This window comes from Fundulus heteroclitus, chromosome 14, assembly GCF_011125445.2.
Source record: "Fundulus heteroclitus isolate FHET01 chromosome 14, MU-UCD_Fhet_4.1, whole genome shotgun sequence".
Taxonomy (NCBI): Eukaryota; Metazoa; Chordata; class Actinopteri; order Cyprinodontiformes; family Fundulidae; genus Fundulus; species Fundulus heteroclitus.
Window position 1 is genome coordinate 5391214 of NC_046374.1, and position 23793 is coordinate 5415006.

The following is a 23793-nucleotide window of genomic DNA, read 5'->3' on the forward strand; positions in this document are numbered from 1 at the left end:
GAACCCCCACAGGATCCCCCGGGGGACACGGTCGAATGCCTTCTCCAGATCCACAAAGCACATGTAGACTGGTTGGGCAAACTCCCATGCCCCCTCAAGAATCCTGCTGAGGGTATAGAGCTGGTCCAGTGTTCCACGGCCAGGACGAAAACCACACTGCTCTTCCTGAATCCGAGATTCGACTATCCGACGGACCCTCCTTTCCAGAACCCCTGAATAGACCTTACCTGGGAGGCTTAAGAGTTCCTCTGTAGTTGGAACACACCCTCCGGTCCCCCTTTTTAAATAGGGGGACCACCACCCCAGTCTGCCAATCCAGAGGAACTGCCCCCGATGTCCACGCAATGTTGCAGAGCCGCGTTAACCAACACAGCCCCACAACATCCAGAGCCTTAAGGTACTCAGGGTGAATCTCATCCACCCCCGGGGCCTTGCCACCGAGGAGCTTTTTAACAACCTCGGCAACCTCAGCACCAGAGATGGGAGAACCCGACCCAGAGTCCTCAGGCTCTGCTTCCTCAATGGAAGATGTGTTGGTGGGATTAAGGAGGTCTTCGAAGTATTCCGCCCACCGACGCACGACGTCCCGAGTCGAGGTCAGCAGCACACCACCCCCACTGTAAACAGTGTTGGTACTGCACTGCTTCCCCCTCCTGAGACGCCAGATAGTGGACCAGAATCGCTTCGAAGCCGTACGGAAGTCTTTCTCCATGGCCTCTCCGAACTCTTCCCACGCCCGAGTTTTTGCCTCGGCGACCAGCCGAGCCGCCTGCCGCTTCGACTGCCGGTACACATCAGCTGCTTCCGGAGTCCCACAGGCCACAAAAGCCCGGTAGGACTCCTTCTTCAGCTTGACGGCTTCCCTCACCGCTGGTGTCCACCAGCGGGTTCGAGGGTTGCCGCCGCGACATGCAACGACAACCTTGCGGCCACAGCTCCAACTAGCCGCCTCAACAATAGAGGCATGGAACATGGTCCATTCAGACTCAATGTCCCCCGCCTCCCTCGGGACGTGTTTAAAGTTCTCCCGGAGGTGGGAGTTAAAGCTCCGCCTCACAGGGGACTCTGCCAGACGTTCCCAGCAAACCCTCACAGTGCGTTTGGGCCTGCCCGGTCGGACCGGCTTCCTCCCCCGCCATCAGAGCCAACTCACCACCAGGTAGTGGTCGGTGGAGAGCTCCGCCCCTCTCTTCACCCGAGTGTCCAAGACATACGGCCGCTGGTCAAATGAAACGATAACAAAGTCGATCATTGAACTGCGACCTAGGGTGTCCTGGTGCCAAGAGCACATATGGACACCCTTATGCTTGAACATGGTGTTTGTGATGGACAATCCATGACGAGCACAGAAGTCCAACAACAAAACACCACTCGAGTTCAGATCAGGTGGGCCATTCCTCCCAACCACGCCCCTCCAGGTCCCACTGTCATTGCCCACGTGAGCGTTGAAGTCCCCCAGCAAAACGATGGAGTCCCCAGGAGGGGCACTCTCCAGTACCCCCTCCAAGGACTCCAAAAAGGGTGGGTAATCAGAACTGCTGTTTGGCGCATAAGCGCAAACAACAGTCAGAACCCGTCCCCCCACACGAATGCGGAGGGAGGCCACCCTCTCGTTCACCGGGGAAAACCCCAACGTGCAGGCACCGAGATGGGGGGCAACCAGTATGCCAACCCCAGCTCGGCGCCTCTCACCATGGGCAACTCCAGAGTGGAAGAATGTCCAGCGCCTCTCAAGGAGACTGGTTCCGGAGCCAGAGCGGTGCGTCGAGGTGAGTCCGACTATCTCTAGTCGGAACCTCTCAACCTCGCGCACAAGCTCAGGCTCCTTCCCCACCATAGAGGTGACATTCCACGTCCCAAGAGCCAGCTTCTGCTTCTATAGTTTACAAGGTACTGGAATCCATGTCCTAAACGGCAAACATCCAGTAGACCGCACATAGAGTATGCTGGCCACTGGTCAATCATCATGGGAGGAGGAGGGGTTGGAGAGGGTGGGCCCAGTGATTGATTTAACCAGTCTCATGAGGTTAACTTGAGATAAACAGCACAGAGGTTGAAAATGCCTTTGATTTAATATCAACATATAAAATGCAGAGATGGTTTCCTAGATTCTTGTCTTAAGGGGAGATACTTCAAACTTTGTCCCTCCTTGTCCTGTGGATCTGGAGAACGACGGCAGTTGGCATAATGCTGCATATTCACAGAAGCCTGGACAAGGGAGGCTCTGGTTCGTCTTCAGATCCAGAACCATAATATAATATTATCCTCAGTATATGCTTCTGGCAATTCTAGCTCTTGAGGTGGAAAAGTGGTGGTTGGTATCCTAGAGAAAAAGAGAAAAGGAGACAAACCAGTGAAGGTATTTTCTGGTGTTACATGAAAGTGTTGGGTTGGCCCTGTCTGCCTGCTAGTTTATATGACGCTTGTGGAAGAGCTATAACTATTGGTGAGAATGGACATTTAAACCCATGCAACCTTATTGTTTCTTTGTGATTTCCATGTAATAAGTAAGTAATAAGTAATAATATATACTTGAGGTAATGGGGACCCATCAAGTGCAACTGTAACAGATTTTTGAGAGAAGTGAGATTTAGTAATACATTTTGAGCCGATGTTAAATCAATGAATTTCTGGTCAACACCAGAACTTATTAGAGCAGTAAGACAGTGGGACTGGCCTTTAATAAGTGGAGAGGCAGGTAGAAGTGGAGAGACGCTGGGTTTAGCTGTAGTTAGGCCCAACAGCTTAGATGGCATTTCTGGGCATTGGGCTACTAAATGCCCCAGTTGACTGCAGTACATACAAGCGCCCTTCTCTGCACCATCTGTCCTTATCCTTAGGTGAGAGCCAAGAACGTCCGAGTTGCATTGGCTCAGACTCCCCCTCATTTAAGTTAATTCAGGTTCCTTCAGCTGGATGTAGAAAGCTTAATTGAACAGCTGGACGAGCTGTTGTGGGCGTGGTGCAGATGTAACATTCCCTCTGGAGAACCCAAGGATTGTAGACAGGAACAGTTTTGACCTCGGTCACATCACCGTCTGCTTACGTGTCCTCTTTTCGTCAGCTGAACTTTTATCAGAGCTGCTTGATTTTTCAGTGACATGGATGGTGTGGCATTTTACATGCTGTAACTCTTTGTTCCTGCTTCAGCAGGTCAGAGAAAGATCTGAGTGTGATTCCAGCTGTTTAGAAGCACATGAGCCCTCTGACTGGCATGATGGTCCCAGTCCCTCAACATTACAGCTTTCCTACAGAGAACCACCCCAGCACAGCAGGTTTGTTTCTCAACGACAGGTCCAACTCAAACAATTTAAGTATCGGGAAAAAGGTTCACTCTGTTTTGTCACTCATTTTAGAAGGTGTCACAGAACATGGGAAGAGCTCCATGAGCGTGTTCGAGGTCTTCTAACAACACCAAAAGCTGTACGTCGACTTGTCTATGTGAGTAATTACAGGTGATCTCATTCAGACTGTGGGCATTTGAGCATAAGAAGCAGTCGCTATAGCCTCAAAACTTCTGCTGGTTTTACATTGGCCTCTTCTTTGTTGTTATAGCTAAAGGCCAGGTTGTTTGGTCCTAATGGATGAAATAGTTGTGGAAACACACTCAGCACCACAAAGATGATATCTGCAATTTAGAAAAATGCTTCTTGTTTTTCAGGGTACCACAGTTTCTGAGGTAGATGAAGTGTTAGCAAGGAGGTCCATTTCTCCAGGTCCACCCTGATGGCTGGTCAGAGTAAGGAGAGCTCAGATGGTGCCGCTCTGCTGCTGTGAGTTTCAGGATCTACGGTCAAAGATAAATACCAGAGCATCAATGGTGTGGTTCTGGTTAGGCGATGTTTGTATGATCAAACAAATAATGATATAATATAAAACTTAACTTTGTTTTTTTTCTCAACCCAGTGTGTTAATTTGAAAGGTTGCTTTGAATGCTAAATTTGCTGTAAAATGTCTTAAAAAACATGGGGTTAGGTCTAGTTTTTATCCCCTCAACAGTGTTTGCCCAGGTAAGAGAATCTTCAGAAGCAGGATGTCCCAATAAGTTTTTTTTGTTTGTTTTTTTGGCTCAATTAAAGATTCAAGGTATTTAAGAATAAGTATTTGGGGATACAGGGTTATAGCCAATGAAATGAATGTCATACAAATCCCCCAAAACTCAGAAGGTTTCAAGTGCAGCAAAATAACACACCACGTTATATCAATAAACCCTTAGACAGCCATGATGCTCCAGATGCTGCTGCCTCTCCTACTGTCTTCTCCTAACAGGGACTTTTTTCCCAGCCATAGTTTTTGCAGGACAGTCTTAACATTTGGCCCCGACACTGTAACTAAGTTAAAAAAGCTGCTATAATGTTCACCAAAGCACACATAGCTGTATCACCTGTTTCTAAGGATAGATTTACCTAACACATGCAGTTTTGTTTTTTAAAAAATAATCACATTTTGCTTCTGCTTCCAACGTCTACAAGTGGAGCAGTTTACCAAAGTGCTTGGTGAACACTTGCATGTTGCCGCTCTATGTTGATACGACTCTCAGATGGAGCAATTGTAATGTACATGTATTTTAACGTGGTTCCTGTTGCAGATAAAAAAGAAAACAGCAACAAATGAACAAGAAAAACTCTTCCTTCTTCATAAACTTAGCATTTTACTTTGAACACTGTACATTTTAGTGGGGTTTATTTCACACTTCACAATAGCTATGTTGTCCATCGAACTGTCGTGAATTTTAAGCAAGCTTATGAAAATGTTGAAACCGAAAATGTGAATTAGATGTGCTTCCATGCACTAGTTTAAAGCGAATTAACCAGAGGTTGACGTTACTCTTGGCTGTAATAAACAGGAAGCAGAGGTTGCAAACTAGCATGGATCACACATCTAAATATAGGAGAAAAGTTTTCAGGAATGTGTTGCAATCAGGCAAGTTGTTCTGTCCTGTCAACTAGTGTTGCTGATGTTTAGAGGCGTTGAGAAAGAAGTGTAGTTCTATACGCGTTATGGGAATATCTGGGAGGATGCTGATAGTAAAAACAGTTGATCAGTCTTGTGGGGTAAATGTTCGTTACGTCAGAACTTATTTGGCAAATGTGTTTCCATCTCCGGCTTTGCACAAAGTCTGTTTTGCAAAATCCAAAAACTACTTCAAGCGAGCGTCAAAACTTTTATTGCAAAACTGAGGAAGTTATTTCGAATTTTGCCGTTTCCATCAATCTTTTCTCATGCGATATTTCAAAGTGCTTATATATAAAAAAAAAACGTTGATGGAAAGACAGCTAGTGACACTGATGGTGAAGGAGAGCCCTTATCGCCTGCTGCAGCTCTGTGTGACCTGCTGTACCTACACAACCTTTGATGTAGGGGAGAGCCATGCAGAGAGAAGCTGGAACTCAAAATGGTCTCAAACTCAAATCATTGCAACTTTTTTTTGCAACCCTTGAGTCCCTCCAGGACTGGAGTCTGGGACCTCTGCTGGAATTTCAGCTTCTCTCCGCGTGACTCTCCCCTACATGAGAAGCAGTGTAGGTACACAGGTGTGGTCATATGACCCCGACAGCTGCAGCAGCCAAGACGGTCTCTTCTTCACCATCAATGTCATTATGAAGCCTATAACAGAGCTATGCATGCTGTGTAAATGGACACGTGGTCTAATGTTTAAGAATCTGCTGTGCAGTGCATGGCTGCATTGCTCATTTGGTTTGCAGCTGACATAAAATTGCAGCCAGCTGCCAAACAACAGGTAGTATTAGTTAAGTTTAGTCAGGCTCTCAGTAACAATCATTTAAAAAATACCTTGACTGGTACCATCATCAGGTCATTTGGGCTGGATCGGATCATCGCTGCTTAAGTGTAAACAGACTTGTCCTGATTTGACTTCTTGCCTTCCTTTTAACCTTTTTCTTCAGGAAAGAAGACCACCACACCCTTGGTGAACTCTGTGACCTCTGCAGGTGTTTGCATGCATTTTGAATTACGTATATTCTGTTAGCCATGGTTTGATAAATGGCAAAACGGAAATAAACTGTTTCATTGTGAAATAAAGTCATCTGTTCTGAAACTCGGAGCTCAGCGGCAGTGTTATAGGCTTAGCTTCGTAATCTATCCGGCTGACATTGTGGAGTCCTCAGGTAAATCAGCCACAGGCCATTAAAAGCAAATTGGGTCTGTGGCAGTGGTGCTTAATGTGAGCTACTGCAGCATATTACAAAAATAGCTGATAGTTCTAACTGTGAAGCAATAAACACTGGCTGTATGAGGAACATTAGGATCTGTTGGAGAAGTTGTATCACACTGCTTATATATAGAAAGATGAGCTCTTGACACCTAAAATATATTGGGAAACAGACGGGAAGATACTGCTCCATCCTCTGTGCAGTGGTTCTAAAATGTGTGCTGAAACTGTAAACGTGTTGTTTTATCTGCTTCATGCTGATCATATATTGATATGTAAAGATCCACAAAAAGCATCATTAGATCTTTTCATGTGCTGTGGGCGATATTTTGTGGCTCCTTGATAATAGTCTAACTGTGTACTTTAGTTTGCTCAGCATGTCTCATTAAGGATGCATCTGAAAGAGTAGCTGTGCAAGCAGAGTTTTCTGTTTAAAACATCAAAATAATAGCCTGCAGGCAGTAAATTTCCTGTATTTTGGTTTTTAGTTCTATAAAACTTATGATAAAGTACCAAAATAATGTACTCAAGTAAATGTACAGTTGCTTTCATAAGGTTTTACTTAGATATAGGTAAGTAAAAAGCAGCTCAGTAAAATTGTACTTTTTAAGTAAAAGTTACTTAGTTACTTTTTATGAGTAGAAGAAAGTCCCTCTTGTGCATTTCACAGAGGAAAAGAGAATGTATTGGCCTCCAACTGTTTTTAATTAAAGGAGCATATTTATAAATGAAAATGCTGATCAAAAATAAAACATCTTGAACATTACTCAGTATACTGTCTTATTTTTCTTGGTGATCAACTTCAACTGTAATTGATGTGTTCTTGCTAGTGCCACTGATGTCCGATTGATGTGCCTCCATGTTGGCATCTGATAACACTGACCTCAAACCCACTCAGTGAATCTGGGGTCTTTTCGTTCTGTTTCTTTTCTTTTTCTGTTTTTTTACTCAGTAATGGACATTTCAAATGTAACGCAGTAAAATATTTAAATCAAATCACACTCAAGTACAAGTAAAAGTAAATGTTTAAAAACTAATTAAAAAAGTAAAAAGTAGCCTACATACAAATTGTACTTAACTACAGTAATGTGAGTAAATGTGCCAAGATACTTTCCACCCCTGTTCACGTGTAATATTAATGCTAACATACTGTGGACCAGCACAACAATTATTATGAAGAAGCTGTGAATAAAGCCAAAGGTGATCTATTTTGAACATGATAAAAAAAAAAAAAAACAACTTTTGGTGTCGTTTTGACTGGCCATCAGTCCTGAGTAGCTGTTAATTCTCCTATTTGGCACGAGAGTCACACTTTTTCTCACTCTGCCCAGACAAATCTCAGTCCAAAATCAGAAAAGTGTTTTTTTTTCTATCTGCCGGTGCAAATTCTCCGTTATCCGGGTTGTTGCAACGGCAAATGGGTTTAATTCAGAGGCAACCTGACCTTCGCTCAGAAAATTGAGTCAAAGGCCAGTTGCCTCTGATTTAAGCCTGTTTGCTGTTGGTTTTATTTCGTTGAAGTCCGTTTACTCTGGGCTTAGTGAGCACCACGTGATGCTGAACAAATATAAGCTAGTTAACCACCGATGGCCTCATCAACATATTTGCAGCCTTTGTGCTGCTTCATCAGTGCTCTTCTTGCTTACTTTTGGCTCTAGTGCTGCCTCTGACGTTACAGCCACCTTACAATCCACACATCTGACTCTCTAGCTGAGGCTGACAGAGTGAAAACAATCTGCAGGGCATGTGTATGGTCAATGAATCTGCGGTGAGCCCTGCAGTGGTATTAGATGTCCTTTGGACCAGACATACCTCTGCAGATGCTTGTTTTAGTGTGGTGCGTTACCTCGGTGATGAAGCGGGTCAGGATACTGGGGATGATGCAGATATAGAAGTTAAGGAGAATGTTTTCATGCTCAGTGATGATGTGCAACCGGCTGAGATTCTCAGACTGTGTCCTCTGCACCACATTACCCTGGAAAGTTCGGGTCCTGTCGTGTGTCCAACTTTTCTTGCATTGAGCATCATCTTCTTGGTTTAGTCCATCCTAATCACGGGAACAGGGCTGAGGACAGTAATCCCCCTCAGCCAAATTTCACTACAACCGTCAATGGAACGTTTGCACCCCTAAGTGACTTGGAAAAGAAGACAAGGAGAGGTTTTCACTTGGTTTATTTGTTCTATTTGAAATAGCGTAATACACGTTAGTTCATATAACAGGCAGTGAGCTTGACAGGAAAGGATTAGTGGATGCCATCAGACTGTGCTTTTCAGATGTGGGGAATGACTGGGCAGGCATGTTCATGGACCCACATGTCGTTTTACATACGGCCATTCTGCCATTTCAGAGGAGAAATGATGAGATTAAAGACAACATGCTGAATATTGATCTGAACATACTGATTTCTCCAAGGTAACTTTAAAGGCATTGAGCAGAAAAAGCCTGAGATATGTGGTCCTTCAAACCTGATAGAACGCTGCAAAAGAACTGGACCTGTTGGATTGCTTTAAAATTAGGCTTCCCGTAACAATAAATCAATCACAACATACAAGTTTAACCAGTAAACATAGCCGTAATACCAGTTCAGAAATATCCTGCTTAGGACAGAACCTGCTGTTCTAGCTCCAGGTTCTGGTCCATGGTCCCACCATTACATGTTTCACTGGTCAGTTATATTCCAAGGATGGAAAAAGACATTTTAACTGGAAGTATCTTGTTACCAATAATGCCTGCACCCACGTTAGTGTAGTTAGAAACCTGCTGGGTGTCAGAAAGCTGTTTTTGCTTTTCCATCAAAACAAAAGTTGCCAAAGCCAAGCCTTTTTATACCTGGTAGCTATTGTATATTTGTAAAACATGTTTTTGTTATATATATATATATATATATATTGGACTACTTCACAGTTTCTTCCAACTTGTCCCGTACTACACTGGCCAGAAACCCAAGGCATCAAGACGCGATGTAGAACATCAGGAAGAAATGTTTAAAATTAGGTTGAGCTGAACTAAATGCTGTAGTATGAAAATAGAAGGATTAAAGTCTGCTCCAGGTTTTTGCTCTAAAACTTTATTTCCATAGTTGAGAATCTCCAGACATTGGGCCATCTCGCCTCCAGCCCCTGTACCTACTTCGTTTAAAATGTTCCTGCTCTGTTTAAAGCCATCTCCTGTTGCTGCAGCCTCTGCATGCAGGATTTAGGGTTGCTGAAATATAAATGACAGTTTTCAAATTTTCGGGGGGAGTGGACGGATTAATTATTTTCTTGCGTATTTTCAGTGAGAAAGATGGGATTTGAGTCAATCTTTCTTCGACAACGTTTCCTATATTTAGTTAAGTTTGATAACTAAATTCAATGCAGATTTGAATGTATCCATCTCGGCTATCGAGTAAAAGTTGCTGAATGTTTGTAGTCCCATACCCAAGAAAACAAAAAAGGGAGCAAAAAGCATACATTTTAAATGATAAATACGTTGTGTATTTTCAAAGGTTTAACATTTTAAAATGTCAATATTTCTGCAACTGTTTTGCAATAATTTAAAAAAATGTCTCCATCTGTACCGACTGGCTGTGCTGGAGGGCCAAATATGTCCCAAACAAGGGCCCACAAATGGCCTCCTGGCCACACTTTGGCCCCCCTGATGTAGACAGTCATGAGGTAAATGTCCTCTGCTGTTCTGTCATGTGTCAGTTTATAAAAAGCCTTGTGAGACATCTCTTGTCCTGTATAACGTGATCTGTGGGGAATCCATATTGTACAAGAGGCAGATTTGTGTTTTGGGTCATTTTAAAGGTATTTGTGCAAATTCTATTCCATTAGCTAAAATTTGCCCAGGTAGATAAATCAACTTCTCATAAATCTACCTCAGAGAGTTTTGTGTACGTTTTTGAGCGTTACTTTGGGGAGTTGAAGTTTAAGGGAGCTAGCTATTACTAGAAAAAGTTCTATCGTCATTTCTTTAATCCTAAATTTGGACTGAATAACAAATCTTAGCTAATGATAATTCAAGAAATGTATTTTTATCATCGACATATAAGCATTCCACAACATTAAAGAGAATGAAATATTGTTTTATTAAATGTAGTATGTTCTCTAAATGAGTAATTTGTTTATTGTTTCATATTGAAAAGCTGAGAGCCCTTTTATTTTGCAGGATATCTGGGTTGTTCCAAATGGGTGTCCATGTGCACGGGAGAACAGAAGACCTATTCACTCAGACATTTCCACCAGGCCGTCAGAGATGTATGCTGTTTAATCTGCTATGCTGTCTAATTAAAGGGCTGTTAAATTAAATATCTGAGATTTCCTAACATGCAAGCCAAATTCTGCCTTTAATGAAGGTCTATCTGTTCCATTCTCTGACTTCAAATTCAGCAATTCAGACTTCCAAATACACAACATACTCCTGGCTTGCCATCCCTGACAAACTCATAACAACTTATAACTCTGACATAGTCAGACCCAAATCATTGTAAAAAGGTAAAAAGTCCATCTTAGGTTGTCTGGTTTTGACACAAAATGACTTGCAATGTGCAAACACCAGTCACCATGTTTGTAAACCATGCATTGATGAGGTTTTGCGTATTGTGGTGATTACCAGGCCAACTCCAGTCAGTCCAAACCAACGCAGACACACAGTATTGTATCTACAGTCAGCATTGGAAAGGAACATCAGTTTTCATGTGGTGCAACATGGAAATTCACTGTAGGGGGCGTTCCAGTTGATTTGGTTTTCTAACTTGGAACTCAGAAATAGTAACTGAAACCTGTGGTTGTCTGTTAATACATATCAATGGTTGTCTGCACTGATAAAACCAGCATGATTCATTGGAGGCCACCTCTAGGAACCAGCAACCTTGATAAATTGTTTAAGAACTCCCATAAGGCCTTTCACCGAACGTCGTTATAGGATGAAACTATTGGGATTGAAAAGTATGACAGTATACCAGAGTATCCAAAAAAATACACAGCATTGCTTTGAATGTGGTAAGCTGCTGGATGTCAGCAACACTACCTCCTCTACAACGCTACCTTGTGTTCAGTACAGCGACTGCAGCCAGTGAGTCACATCTGTTATCAGTGACTCAGTCTGCCATGATGACAACCCTCCCTCCAATGCAGTGTTATGTTCTGCCCTTTATTTCACAGGTTTACTTCATAGACAGTTAAAGACATAAAATTGTCCCTATCAACAGAAATTCTATGAAATTACAAAAAAAAAATGAAACAAATCAGTAAAAGCAAAACAAAGCAGCCATAGAAGGAGAGGGAAGCAGTAGAAGCTGAAGCCTAACCCCCCCCCAGCCTCCGATGTGAGACAGCAATAGCAACACTAATGCCGACATGCAGAGGGTCAACTGAGGAGCAGCAGGTCTAGCAATGCTGACTGGACTTTAGAGAACGCCTGAGATCCACAGAGATGAAATGCGCTCTCCACCCCTACACACCGTGGAGCAAGTCTTTAGCTGGATCATTTGTCAACTGGCGGGGAGCTAATTGTTAAACCAGCCTGGCTTTAACAAGCTTTGAACACAGTGAAAATACGCTTGAGGGACCAGGACAAAGCACTTGGAAAGACACAGATGATGCAATATTATAAATCCTTTAAATGATTTAAAAAGAGCTTATTTTGGGTAGTCAAGTAATATATATGATGCACCAACTGATTCTCCCACCGAAATACAATTTGTTTCATATTTCGTCCTCATTTGGCAATGAATCGATAAATGTGAGAAGGCTTTGACAAAAATGGCGTTTCACAGTGTTCATTAATAACAGCCTTCATCAACCATAACCGCTCTTTAGGAAGTCCTCACTGAACATCAATCTGAGGCCACGGATTAGTTTTCATGGCATATTGCTTCATGCAACTTGGCAAAAAAAAAAACAAAACAACAAAAACAACCGACTCGTTATATGTTTGGCACAGTTCAAATATACATATAGGTACACAATATTGTTATTATTACACAAGCAGTGCATGATGGAGTATTTAGTTTTCTTGCCTAATAAAGGATTAATCAATATCTTTTTGTTTTCTTCAAATTACAAACACAGAAACACCAGCTCCTCCAAAAGGGATCTCATGGGATGCACTCATTGGCAAACTGCTCCTTGCAGGAAGCTTTTCAGTCTTATTGAAAAAAAAATACCTTTTTCAAATCTTGGCACAACTTTTGATCAATAAGGAAGCACTTGAATCTAGTGGTTGTTATCAACATCCAAAATGGAAGGTGATCATGTTCATCTAAGCTGTTGCTGATGTTTAGGCTTGGATGGGCTGGTTGGATCCTTCTCTCTCATGTTGCGGTGGTGAAGTAAAGTTTTTTTCCATCGTACAGCTCTTTCCAGCTGCAAGCTAAAACTGGGAGGTTTCTGTGAAGGAAATCGCGTCAGTCTTATCGACAGTGAAGCCTCCGTTGACGTAGGATTTTTTCTCACACTCCTCATCGTCCAGCGTTGCCTCCAGGGCAAACGGGTTTGCAACATCCACATCTGAAATCAGATCCATCCTCTCCAATTCCCTCTTGGATAGTTTCTGAACAATCCCAGCTCCATAAGCGTCGCCCAGGACATTGATCATTGTACGGAAGCGATCCCTGAAACACAGCAGCTACAGTCAGGCTTGCTCATACTTTCTGTTGGAAGCCTTTTCTTAATGCCTGATCTGCTTGTTTTTTTTTCTGAAATGCATAATTATACTTTTAGCATAAATCCCTGTTAAGTGAAGACATGAAGAAATACTAGATTCTGTCTCCACATTAGGTTTCTGTAAAAAACACTAATTACTGGAATGAAGGTCTTCAATGACAACAATAGCCCTAGCTGTCTTTATATGTTTTTGCATTTCTCTGAAGCCTTTGATATTGTTTCTCTGCCAGATTTTAATTTAACATTTCAAAAATACTGTATATTTCTAAACAAGCAGTTGGATGACGTGCAAATGACTCTTTTTGGAAGAGCTCAGGCAATTTAGGTAGTACCTCAGACTTTATATGAGTCTACCAGCACACTCCAAAAGGAATTCAATATTGCTCATTGTTTTCTTTATATTACAATAATCCACAACTGAGCATTCCAAGCTAATCCTTTCCCTTCTATGCTGATGACTTTGTAATTTACTGCTCAGTACGTAATCCTGCAAAGTGTTCTGTCAATGAACAAGAACCGGGTTGTCACCTGTGATTTTAAAAGGATAAACCCAGTTAAATTATGGAAATAGTTAAAGGACAGCATCACTTTTAAGATGTGTCCTGTACTGTCACTGAATTTCTATGTTTAAAAAGGAAAAGAACACCAAATAGTTTCTTTATGTTCTGTTAAAGATCTATGAGTCTCTGAGATGCATCATGGTAGTTTCATGAGTATTCTCTCTCCCTGGTAAAACAAGACTCTGTCAGGTCCACGGTTTGCTGTGAGCCTTTTCTCCTCATAGTCTCAGTTTGCTTCTTGCCCGGTGGAGGATAGTGAGGGGAGCGGAAAAAGAATCATCAGACACAGTTTTCTTCCTCAAGGTGTGAAAACACTGATCTGCTTCTAAGATCCTGTACTTTACATTATGACGCTTTGTTTTGAGCTCTTTCTCAGCTCTCTACTGAATTTTCTGCACCAGTCTAAAGTAGAGCCCAGAGAAATGCTGACTGTTTTTGTTGTACGCCACACAGAACACAGTAAAATTGGAAAAAAGCGATCTGATTTGAAACTGTGCGTTGAAAAACTAAAAGTCAAACTTACAGAAGCCAATCCACTGCGACTATCAGGGTGACATCACTCGCAGGTAGTCCGACGGCTGTTAACACTATCACCATGGTGACGAGCCCAGCGTTGGGGACTCCTGCTGCTCCAATACTGGCAACTGTTGCTGTTATACTAAAAGAAAAGAAATCCAACTGATTTTGATCTTGACAGCATGTCATCTGTTTCTCATCCAATACCTGAACTCTAAAACTGCTTGGACCAAAACATTTGAGCTTTTTTACTTTCGTGACATTTTATCTAAAGTGCATGCCACAGGTCTATTCTACGGCCACCTGTGTTTATAACAAACCAACCTGATAGTAACAATCTGGCCCACGTCCAGAGGGTAGTCGTTAAGCTGAGCAATAAAGATGGCAGCCACCGCCTCATACAACGCTGTGCCGTCCATGTTGATGGTGGCGCCCACTGGGAGCACGAACCGAGTTATCCTTTTGTCGATGCGGTTGTTCTCCTCAGCACAGCGGAAGGTGACGGGCAGCGTAGCGGAGCTGAAACACATCGACAGGACTTGTGACGCAACTTCACAACCTCCGTGGACCTGGCAGACACGATTTAGAGAAGCGAAGAGCGACAGAAACTGACCTGGAAGAGATCATGAGGGCAGTCACCAGGGCCTGAGCCATTCCCAGGGTGAATGTGTAGGGATTCTTCCTCACAATGATGAAGAAGATGAGCGGCAGACAGACCGTGGCATGGATGGCTAAGCTGTAGAGCAAAGCAGATGAACGGCTAACGTTAGCCCTCATTTTATTGACCTTTGCGTCTAAGCAGCCTAACTGTCCTCAAACCTCTTAAAAGCAGCATAAGTAATATTAGTCTAAGTCTTTCTTTTACGCTTCAGGACTTCTCCCCAGTTACTGGACCACATCATGACAGTATGTTGTGCAGATGTGTCTAAACACTGAAAACATAGCCAGGTTCTGTGCAAAGTGGGGAGAAATAAGATGTGCTTTAAAACATTTGCACGGCACTGTATACTTAAGGTTCTTTGAAAAATCAAAACAGGATCGATTTTCTTTGCTATAAAAACTGTTGGGATAGTCCATACAGAAGTGAAACATTGTCTAAAGAACACGTTTAGTCAACATATGATCTGAGAACGAAAACCTGAAAGAAAATCAGAACCAAAGGAATTTAAAGACAACATGTTTGTTCCACAGGAAACATAACGCAGATGAATGAGGTCATTTTTACATGAACTTCGCTCTTAACGCTCCTGTTGTTATTGCGGGAGCTTGAACTAAGATGACCTCGTTCCGGCGACGCTAAGCGACGTTCTGTTGGGTGTAAATGGCTGCCGTAAAGTGCAAAGATTCCTATTTTTAAATAAAGAACTGAGAATTTCCCCAGGGAGGCGGGATTTGGTTTACTGGTCTGAGCTAAGCTGCTCCACACACTCCTATATCGGTGGGAACCAGTTATTGTTGAAGTGCCTCACTTCCTATTTGCTTTACACTTTCATACAGAGACAGAACGCTAATTTCTATCAAACCTGAAAACATAGGAGGTGTTCTGCACGCTGTCAGATTGCCGTGTAATGCTTTGTGGTACCACCTTCAGGCCATTTATAAAATGTACTACTTTGGTAGAGGATACGGTTTTCAAAGAAGTGCATTAAGGCCTTTTTGGGTTATTTAAACAAAATTTTAATAGAATCAAATGAGATACTTTAACCTCAAAGTAATATCTATGGAAATACCTGTTTTTTTATTTCAAGATTTTCTTTAGAAAACAGGAAGCTAAACTGAAACAAAGAGAAAAGTTGCTTCTCATAAAAAGTATGAAATCCTGATAAGGCCATCCCAGGACCAGGTGGCCAAACAGCATCCCTGAGCTCATGATTTGATAGAATTGACGTTGTAAGATGCCTTGAGATGACACGTGTTATGAATTGGTGCTATAAAAATAAAAACTGAATTGAATTGAAAATCCGCGTGCAACGTTCTGTTTGTGTGTCACAAACAGCAACGATGAGGTTGATGCTGCTGGAAGCAGTAGAAATGCACAAAGGAGTTCAGCTTGCCTTGACTCTGCTAATTTAAAGATAGCTACAGATGACATCACCTGCATCACCTCTATCCAGCCTTATAATGTCCCTGACAACGCAACCTACTAGACTTCATCCATGGTTTATTTATTTTTATTTCCTTCTCCATGTCTCACAAGAACCTCAGAACAAAGTTTTCAGCACAGCTGAGCTTCCTCACTGTCATCACAGAAATGATGCTGTGTCAAATGTTTAATAAATCATCCAGCAAGAAGTTACAAGGGTAACTGAACTAACTTTACCCGTATATTTCTGCTCACTCTGGAGTTACTGAATAATTAATGACATCTGCAGCCTGAAAGGTTTTATAATTAAAGCCTCAGTGTTTTTGTTCATCAGTCAGCTTTTATAAACATGTTCCAGAATCTGTCCACAAGACCTGTTAGTGAAAGCTTGTTGCTTTATGAAGGTAATTAATTCATTTTATTCAGCTGAACAGAATCATGTCTGGTTGCATTGAATCAGACTGAATCGCATCGACTCTTAGTGACAGACTGCTGCATCCCAGAAGCTCTAAGGAACGTCGCAGCAGGTCTTTTCTCCCAGCTGCTGTTAGACTTCATAATCTCTGCTGCTCCCAGCAGACTAACTGTTTACATCATGCTAATGGTGGCACAGGTTCTGATCCGATCATCAACTGTTTACACTCTCCCCAGATGCTAAGGTTATTTGCACACGCCTTAGCTACTTCAGGATGCTGCTGCACTGTCGTGCACATTGCATTTCATAGTATCATGTGTTATTTAAATTGGCTGAAGTCTTTTCCACTGTTAACATTTTTTTCACTGTGCAATATTTATTTACTCTTATTTACTGGTCTTTACTTTTTTGTCTTCTAGTCTTAGTGTTTCTTTAGAACAAATTTTTTGTTATTTTTTCTTTTTTTTTCATTGCTAACAATTGTAGGTAACTGTGTGTGTGTGTTTGCCAAAGTCACACCTGAATTTCCCCATTGTGGGACAATAAAGGAGTTCTTATCTTATCTTATAGTACTGTGTTTATCCTAAAGTAAGTTATTTGAGTTGAAAGTTGCCCTTTTTTAGCTATTTTAAGTGTTTTAGCAAGTTTTTCTGCAACAGATGAAATCTGTGCTGGTAGCTAAATCCTTTACAGATTGGAAGTGAAATTATTAAATCTAGCTTAATATTTTATAAATATTTTTCAATTTAACCTTGGAGCTAAAGTTTACTACTGTTGGCTACTACTGATGGTTCTTCTATGTTAGGTTGTATGTTGTTCTTGAACTTGGACTAAATGATTAGTTAATTAGGGTTAGATGATTTTAGCAGCTTTTTGTCACATCAGTCTATTACAATAATAGATGATGTAAAATCCAACATGCCGCCACCTTTAGCCGCACAATTCTAGAATCATGAATTCTCCATGAAATATGTCCTCTTAATGACTTTTTTTCTTTGCTGTTCCATGTTAAAAAAGTTAGGAGCATTTTATTTGTCACTTTTGCAGATGTTCAGAAAATTTCAGATGAGTATTTGAAGACCTTTTGATTTTCAGATATTTCCTCCAAGCTATCAGAGATGTACGAATATGAATGTTTTAAAGCAGCGATGCTGCTTAGTTAAAAGACTAATAAATGGAATATCAAGGAGTTCACTACATAAAGCTTGTAACTATAATGTCTATCCATAGACAGTCTGATGGATTTTTTTCACATCTACCTCAATGCATGCTGTAGTCTGAGAGCAGAAAACATTTTACAGAGGCTGGGAAATTTATGCCTGATCGACCTTTTGTCTTGAAAAGAAATTTTAAGTTTTTAGATGTCCATAAAAACATCATATATGCTAGTATCCAAGGAACCATGTCTGGGATAGTTTTATTGCAGTCATAGAAAATATACCATTTTTAAAGCACCACCACTGTAATCACAGACACTCTTGATAGGTGACAAAAAAGAATGTCGGTGCCCAGGTACCTTATGTTCCTAAGCTCTACTGGGATGGTAAGTAATCTGAAATTATCTCTTGAAGAGAGGGGGTCAAACTATTTCAGAAACAGCAAAACAGTGTGCAAAATACATGTTTTTCTTATATTAGCTGTTTTAGTTTCATGGATATTCTTATATGCCAGATTGCAGTTGTCACTGTTTCAATAAATATCGCAAATGGTGAAAAAGAGAACGTTCCTGATATTTTTACATTTTTGCAAGCTATGTTAAATCGTTTCTGACCTGGTTTTGTGTTACACATTCAGCACATCGGCACTTTCATGGTAACAGGCGATACATGGTAATGACCTAGAGCATCTAGATGCAACTGGCACTGCTCCACTGCAGCTGCTCCAAACCAATCTGTCCAGCCGCCATGCAGCAACCAGGGGAGACGGAGTTCATTTCCTCAATAGTTAAAAACAAAATGTGTTCCCTGATGTCAAAAATCTGCTACAGGAGCTTCCAGGAAAGAATATGGTGTGCCACCATTTGATACATTCTACATGTTGTGTACCCGTTAAAAGATGAGGCCAGAAAGAGATGAAAAGAAAAGTAGAAACTGAGGATGGATACCTGCTGCTAGAGTTACACTAATCACAGACCTGATACTTCTGCCAAAGAACAAAGGTGAACTTTTCTTCACAAAAGCATGTTTTTATCAGCAGGCAGTATACAGTGACAGAAACCAACTTTATAGTTATATAATTATAAAGTACCTATGACACATTTTTTTTCACTTTGATTTTTAAACAAGCAAAGTTAATGTAGCTGTCCACTGTTTAATTTCTTAGCAAAAGCAAAACTGTTCTCGGACAAAAATTACCTAAAAAACTGTTTTACATTTCATTGTTGAAACAAATAAGGAAGAAAAGAGGGAAAAAAGTTGGGATATACAAATGAATATATTACATGTAGAGATGGGCTGTTTGCATGTTCTCCCATGAAAGTGTGGGTTCTCCCCAGGTACTCTGGTTTCCTCCCACAGCCTAAAAACATGACTGGCTCTCTGCACTGGCCTTAGGCCTGATGGTTGTTTGTTGTGTGTGTCTGTGTTGCCCTGTGATGGACATTCGACTCGTCCAGGGTGTACCCTGCCTCTTGCCCGATGACTGCTGAAAATAGGCTCCAGCGCTGCCACAACCTTGGGAGGACCACTTGGTACAGGCAGCAAATGAATGGAAATATGGAGTTTCTTTTCCTTATTTTGCTGCAGTAAAATAAAACAGGGCACATTTTTCTTGCAAGATTGATACCACCATCTCAATAATATGCTGATTTTTGTTCATTTTAGAACTCTTTTCAATGTGTTTTTATTTCTTACAAACTTTTCAGGCTCAACTGTTGCAACACGGGTTCCTCTCAATCAGACACAAGGCCTCACCTTCAAGACTGACAGTTAGTGATGATATGATGATGGTTAGGGTGAACTATAAAAGAGCCAGAACCTCGATGACATCAATATTAATGCTGATAATAATGGTGATACAATTTTAGTCTCAGCAGCCAATACAACACATAAAGTTTTATAAATTGGTTGGGTTTCTTTGTGCGCGTTAACTTAATATCTTAAATGATTACACATTTAGTTTTTTTCTGTGTTTGGGGCTGTTCGTTTTCAGTATTGAATTTCAGTTTTTAATTTAAGATAAAAGTGGACTCTTTTTTTAGTCTTGTTGTTTTAGTCTTATTGAGGCAAACATGGCTGGAGATCTTTTTCACTCTAAAGATGGAGCCTTCACTGTCTGAGAACCACTGCCTTGAAACATTTCCATGCTACAGCTACAGTGCTGTGAGAAAGTATTCACCCCCTTACAGATACAAGTCTTCGGTTTTGTGATTATGATTTTTTTTTTTTGTCCCTCTTAAATGTTTCAGATTGTAAATCTAATCTTCTATGTTAGACAAAGACAACATGAGTAAAGGCAAAATGTAGTTTTTAACAGGTTAATTATTTTTATCAAGGTAAAAAAAGCTTGGCCCCTAAACCTTTGCCCCTAAAATCATAACTGTTTTTACTGCTCCACATGAATCATCTCCACATGAAGTTTTTTAGCCTTCCAGGAGGATCCTGATGCAAGGAGACGTTTGATTCAGGCCTGTTGAATCAGGGACACATCCAAAGGTTGTAGGTCACCGGCTCTGGAGGACTGGAGTTTGACACCTCGATGTAAATTCCACTGGTTTGATAAGTTAATAATAGCTAAGCTACAGTGGTTTAAAGTTTATGACTAGAATTAACACAATGTGTCTTTTTAATGCTGCTATACTGCCTTAATAACGTTCTCAGAGGCTGTGAACATTATATTGGACTCTGAAGTTGCCCCAAAAAAAGCCCTTGGAACCTTCGACTCACCCTCTGACCTAACAAGAGAGGATTTACAACGCAGTCTTCAGCGGTGCCACTTAGATTTAGAAGCTTTCATTACTGCATCCGCAGGTCGAGCAGTTTTAAATGTCCTTGGCCCTTATCAGTGCCCACCAAGAGCTCAGCTTTTACTCGATCAGGGAGAGGGGGAGTCGGCCCAAATGTCAGCCATAAATCCGCGTGTCTTAAACGGGCGGATGCAGAGTAATGAGGCAGCTTACCCACTCAGCACGGTCACCATATAAAGACCCATCTTCCTGAAGATCTCCCAGTCTTCCACTTCAATGATCTTTGCAGCAATGAGGAAAAGGATTCCAACCGGCATGTAGCTGAAATGTACAAAGAGATATATATATATATATATATATATATATATATATATATATATATACAGTGAGGTCCATAAATATTTAGATGTTTGGGTATGTACCACTAAGCTACAGCCAGACTGCAGACTTTCAACTAGTTAGAACAAAATAATTACATGAAAATGTACTTTTTAATATATTCTCTTCCTTTCATCCTTCCTTTCAGGAACTCAAAAGCAAATGGCCAAATTGAATAACTGGAAAGAAAATGTCTTTTTCTTTTCAGTTATTCTCATTTCTAATACTTGGTTGAAAATTCTTCTTTGACAAAACAGCCTGAAGTCTTGAACTCAAAACAGACGCTGGATTTCCTTCTTTTTAAAGCTCTGCCCGCTCTTCACTGCATTGGCCCAATGTTGTTTTTCTGTTGGCTTTTTTGTCCAAAGTTTAGTCTAAAACAAGTGAAATGCATATTCAATAGTCAAGATGAGTCTACTTCTATGCTTTAATAAACTGCTGGGGTGCTTTGACTATAAGTTTACTGAGTTATCAGTTCTTTCTTTGTCTGTCTGTCTTTCTTTCTCAATCTGTAGACTTTGCAACTCCTGATGTTGCAGAAATTTCTCAGAAATTTTCTCAGATATTCTTGTTTTGCAGCCTAAGGATGGCTTGTTTCACCTGCATGAAGAGCTCATTAGACCACGTCTGTTCACAGCTAAATCTTCCAATGCAAACCACTCACCTCAAATACACCCTGAGTCTTTTACCTGCTTAATTGATAATTAGGCAAGGAATTGTCCACACCTGCCCTTATGTTTTATTATTCCTTTTAAGATGGTGTTAATTTTTTTTCTTCTCTTTTGTTCTATGTTGTGTTGTGAACGTCATATAACTCAGCATGCTACTGCCAGCCTTGGCCAAGATTCTCTTGTGAAAGAGAATTTTCATCTCAATGGGACTTTCATAGTGAAACAAAAAAGTAAAAAGTAATAAAATAGGGTGGCACATGTTAAGCTGAAACTCTTTCATCCAGCTTTAATGTGGATAGCCTCATTGTCATTATGTGTTGGCTTGCAGTTGGCCAGAAATATGGGAAGAGCAAAATGGCTTTTTTAATAATAAATTGGAACAATGACAAACAGTAAACTTAAATACTGAGGAACAAGTGGAGAAGGAAATTGAATGTAAATTAATCAAGGGATTATGTGGGGCAGAATGTAAGCAGGGAGACTGAGAGAAGAGAGACTCATCAACATGGATTGTGCCGAACTAAGACCCTACGAAATTATCAAACCTAGATAAAAAAGACTAGAAGAGATGTGATACAAATAATTCCAAATGTACAAAGAAGAGAGCACAAGAATAAACTAGAAAAAATAAACAAAAAGGGTAGATAGATAGATAGATAGATAGATAGATTAGTCATCTTTTTATTGGCCAATAGAGATAAATATTTCTCTTTCATATTTAAGTCATAATAATTTAGACTAGAAACATTTGAAGAAGGTTAGAAGAAAAGGTCAGGTTATACCACTTCTTATTTTGTAAAGGGTCTCTCAACAAAAGCAACTAAGAGTAAGTCAATCATCTGCACATACCACATAATTATCTGCACCAGTTTCATGGTGGCTTCATTCAGGGCATCAAAGAATTCAAGGAGTATTCGGCCTTTCTCTCCCATCTTCCCAATGACAAGTCCGAAAGCCACACAGAACACAATGAGGCCCAGTACATTGATTCCATCTGAATATGATCCAACGATTTTATACTCCTTAGTGATGTTCTGGAAAGACAAAAAACAAACAATAACGCAACTGTTAAAGACAAGGACATGATACTGTTTCCACTAAATGATTATTAGCTTAGGTTTACATCAGACAGTGACTAGGAACACGGCTAATAAAGGGGAGCAGACCAGCAGCTGCAGCACTGCATGCTGTTTGTTCTAAATGTTAGTTTTGGTTTGTGTCAGACATCAGAGGAACACTCACTGATCATAAACATGGACATGACACCAGATTTAGTTATGTTTACATGACACACATTAGTTATTCTGGTATGATACTCAAGGTTACATGTTAGACTGAACCATAACAGCACAACTATTAGTTATGTACGCCACAAACTTAGCCTCAATGGAACAGCGGTAAGATGAAAGTCATTGTTGAAAGAAAAAGTATAATGATTCTGCCTGTTCCTGCCTGTGAAATCGCTGTCTGCAGTCTCATGACGTCATTTCCTGCTCCTGCTTCTGCACCTGCTCTTCACAGGTAATCAAGGTCTGAGCAGTCACGTCTGTGATGGCTCCAATTACGTGGAATCGCTGCACCTTGGAGGAGCATTATATATTCCAGCCTCTCCCACCGGGTACCTGCCAGATTCTTGAAGGCCACCGTATGAGTAAACTATCCAGCGTTCCTTAGTTGCCTGCCTGTTATCGACCTGTCTCATTCCTGTTATTTATCCTGCTTGTCCTCCCATTGTCCTGTTGGCTTCTATATCTGGACCTCGACTACCTGAACGATCTCTCAACCTAGCCTGCCTGCCTCTGCCCCTGCCTGGATACCTCTTCCTGGAGTGTGTCCCTCATGAACGACTCAAAGCCTGGATCCTGGATTCACCTCTTGCCTAAGCCTTAATGAGCTCCTCAGCCTATTGATTGCCTTACTGTGTATCACCCAAGCCCTGACTACAGATTCCCCTTCAGTCTCTGCCCTGCAAGCAAACTACATGAAGTGGATCTGTCAGTCAGTTATTCAGATCACCCGGACGGAGCCGTCGGATCCAACCATCAGAGCCAGTGCAACCTGCCGGCATCTGAGAAGGTTGGTGGCTTTTATTAAGGGCTCAAATATTCTCACTGAATTACCCTCGTCACTAACCCTGCACTCTTTCCCATAGTGTTTCCAGTGTACACTTCTGTCAGTTCCTGTTCCAGCAACACCAATTCATTGAATAAACCTGTTAAAACGTTTATTTCTGTGTCGGCTGAAGTAGGGCTTCAGATTATGTGGGCACATTGCAAAAAGTGCTTTTCGCGGTTTTCCAAAAGTCATGTAGGAGATACAGCAAACATGTGGAAGATGGATGGAGACAAATATGATGCAATCCTGGAAGGAAACCTGGTAAATGCTATAAATGACTTGTAATGGGAGCAAAGGTTAAACCATGTATGTTTTTACTTCTGCATCA

At 41.2% G+C, this 23793-nt stretch overlaps 1 protein-coding gene and 1 long non-coding RNA gene across 3 annotated transcripts in view; one reads left to right on the top strand and one right to left on the bottom strand.

Moving 5' to 3' along the window:
* Nucleotides 1–3106: 3106 nt before the first annotated feature.
* LOC118565644 lies at nt 3107–6400 on the top strand. 2 transcript variants are annotated; one of them, XR_004932492.1, is made up of 4 exons: nt 3107–3275; nt 3357–3441; nt 3662–3773; nt 5907–6400. It is a non-coding gene; the product is annotated as an uncharacterized LOC118565644 (long non-coding RNA). The 2 variants fall into 2 exon arrangements; XR_004932491.1 differs by lacking the exon at nt 5907–6400 and having other exon boundaries at nt 3108–3275; nt 3662–4664.
* A 5577-nt stretch (nt 6401–11977) lies between these two features.
* slc1a1 (solute carrier family 1 member 1) overlaps nt 11978–23793 on the bottom strand; it is a 28010-nt gene continuing 16194 nt past the window's right edge. The window contains exons 7-12 of the mRNA XM_036146122.1: nt 22200–22384; nt 20515–20622; nt 14513–14635; nt 14224–14418; nt 13907–14041; nt 11978–12771 (exon numbers count right to left, since the gene is read on the bottom strand). Coding sequence (XP_036002015.1) covers nt 12531–12771; nt 13907–14041; nt 14224–14418; nt 14513–14635; nt 20515–20622; nt 22200–22384 — 987 coding nt within the window. The 3' untranslated portion in view covers nt 11978–12530. The remainder of the gene's footprint in view (nt 12772–13906; nt 14042–14223; nt 14419–14512; nt 14636–20514; nt 20623–22199; nt 22385–23793) is intronic.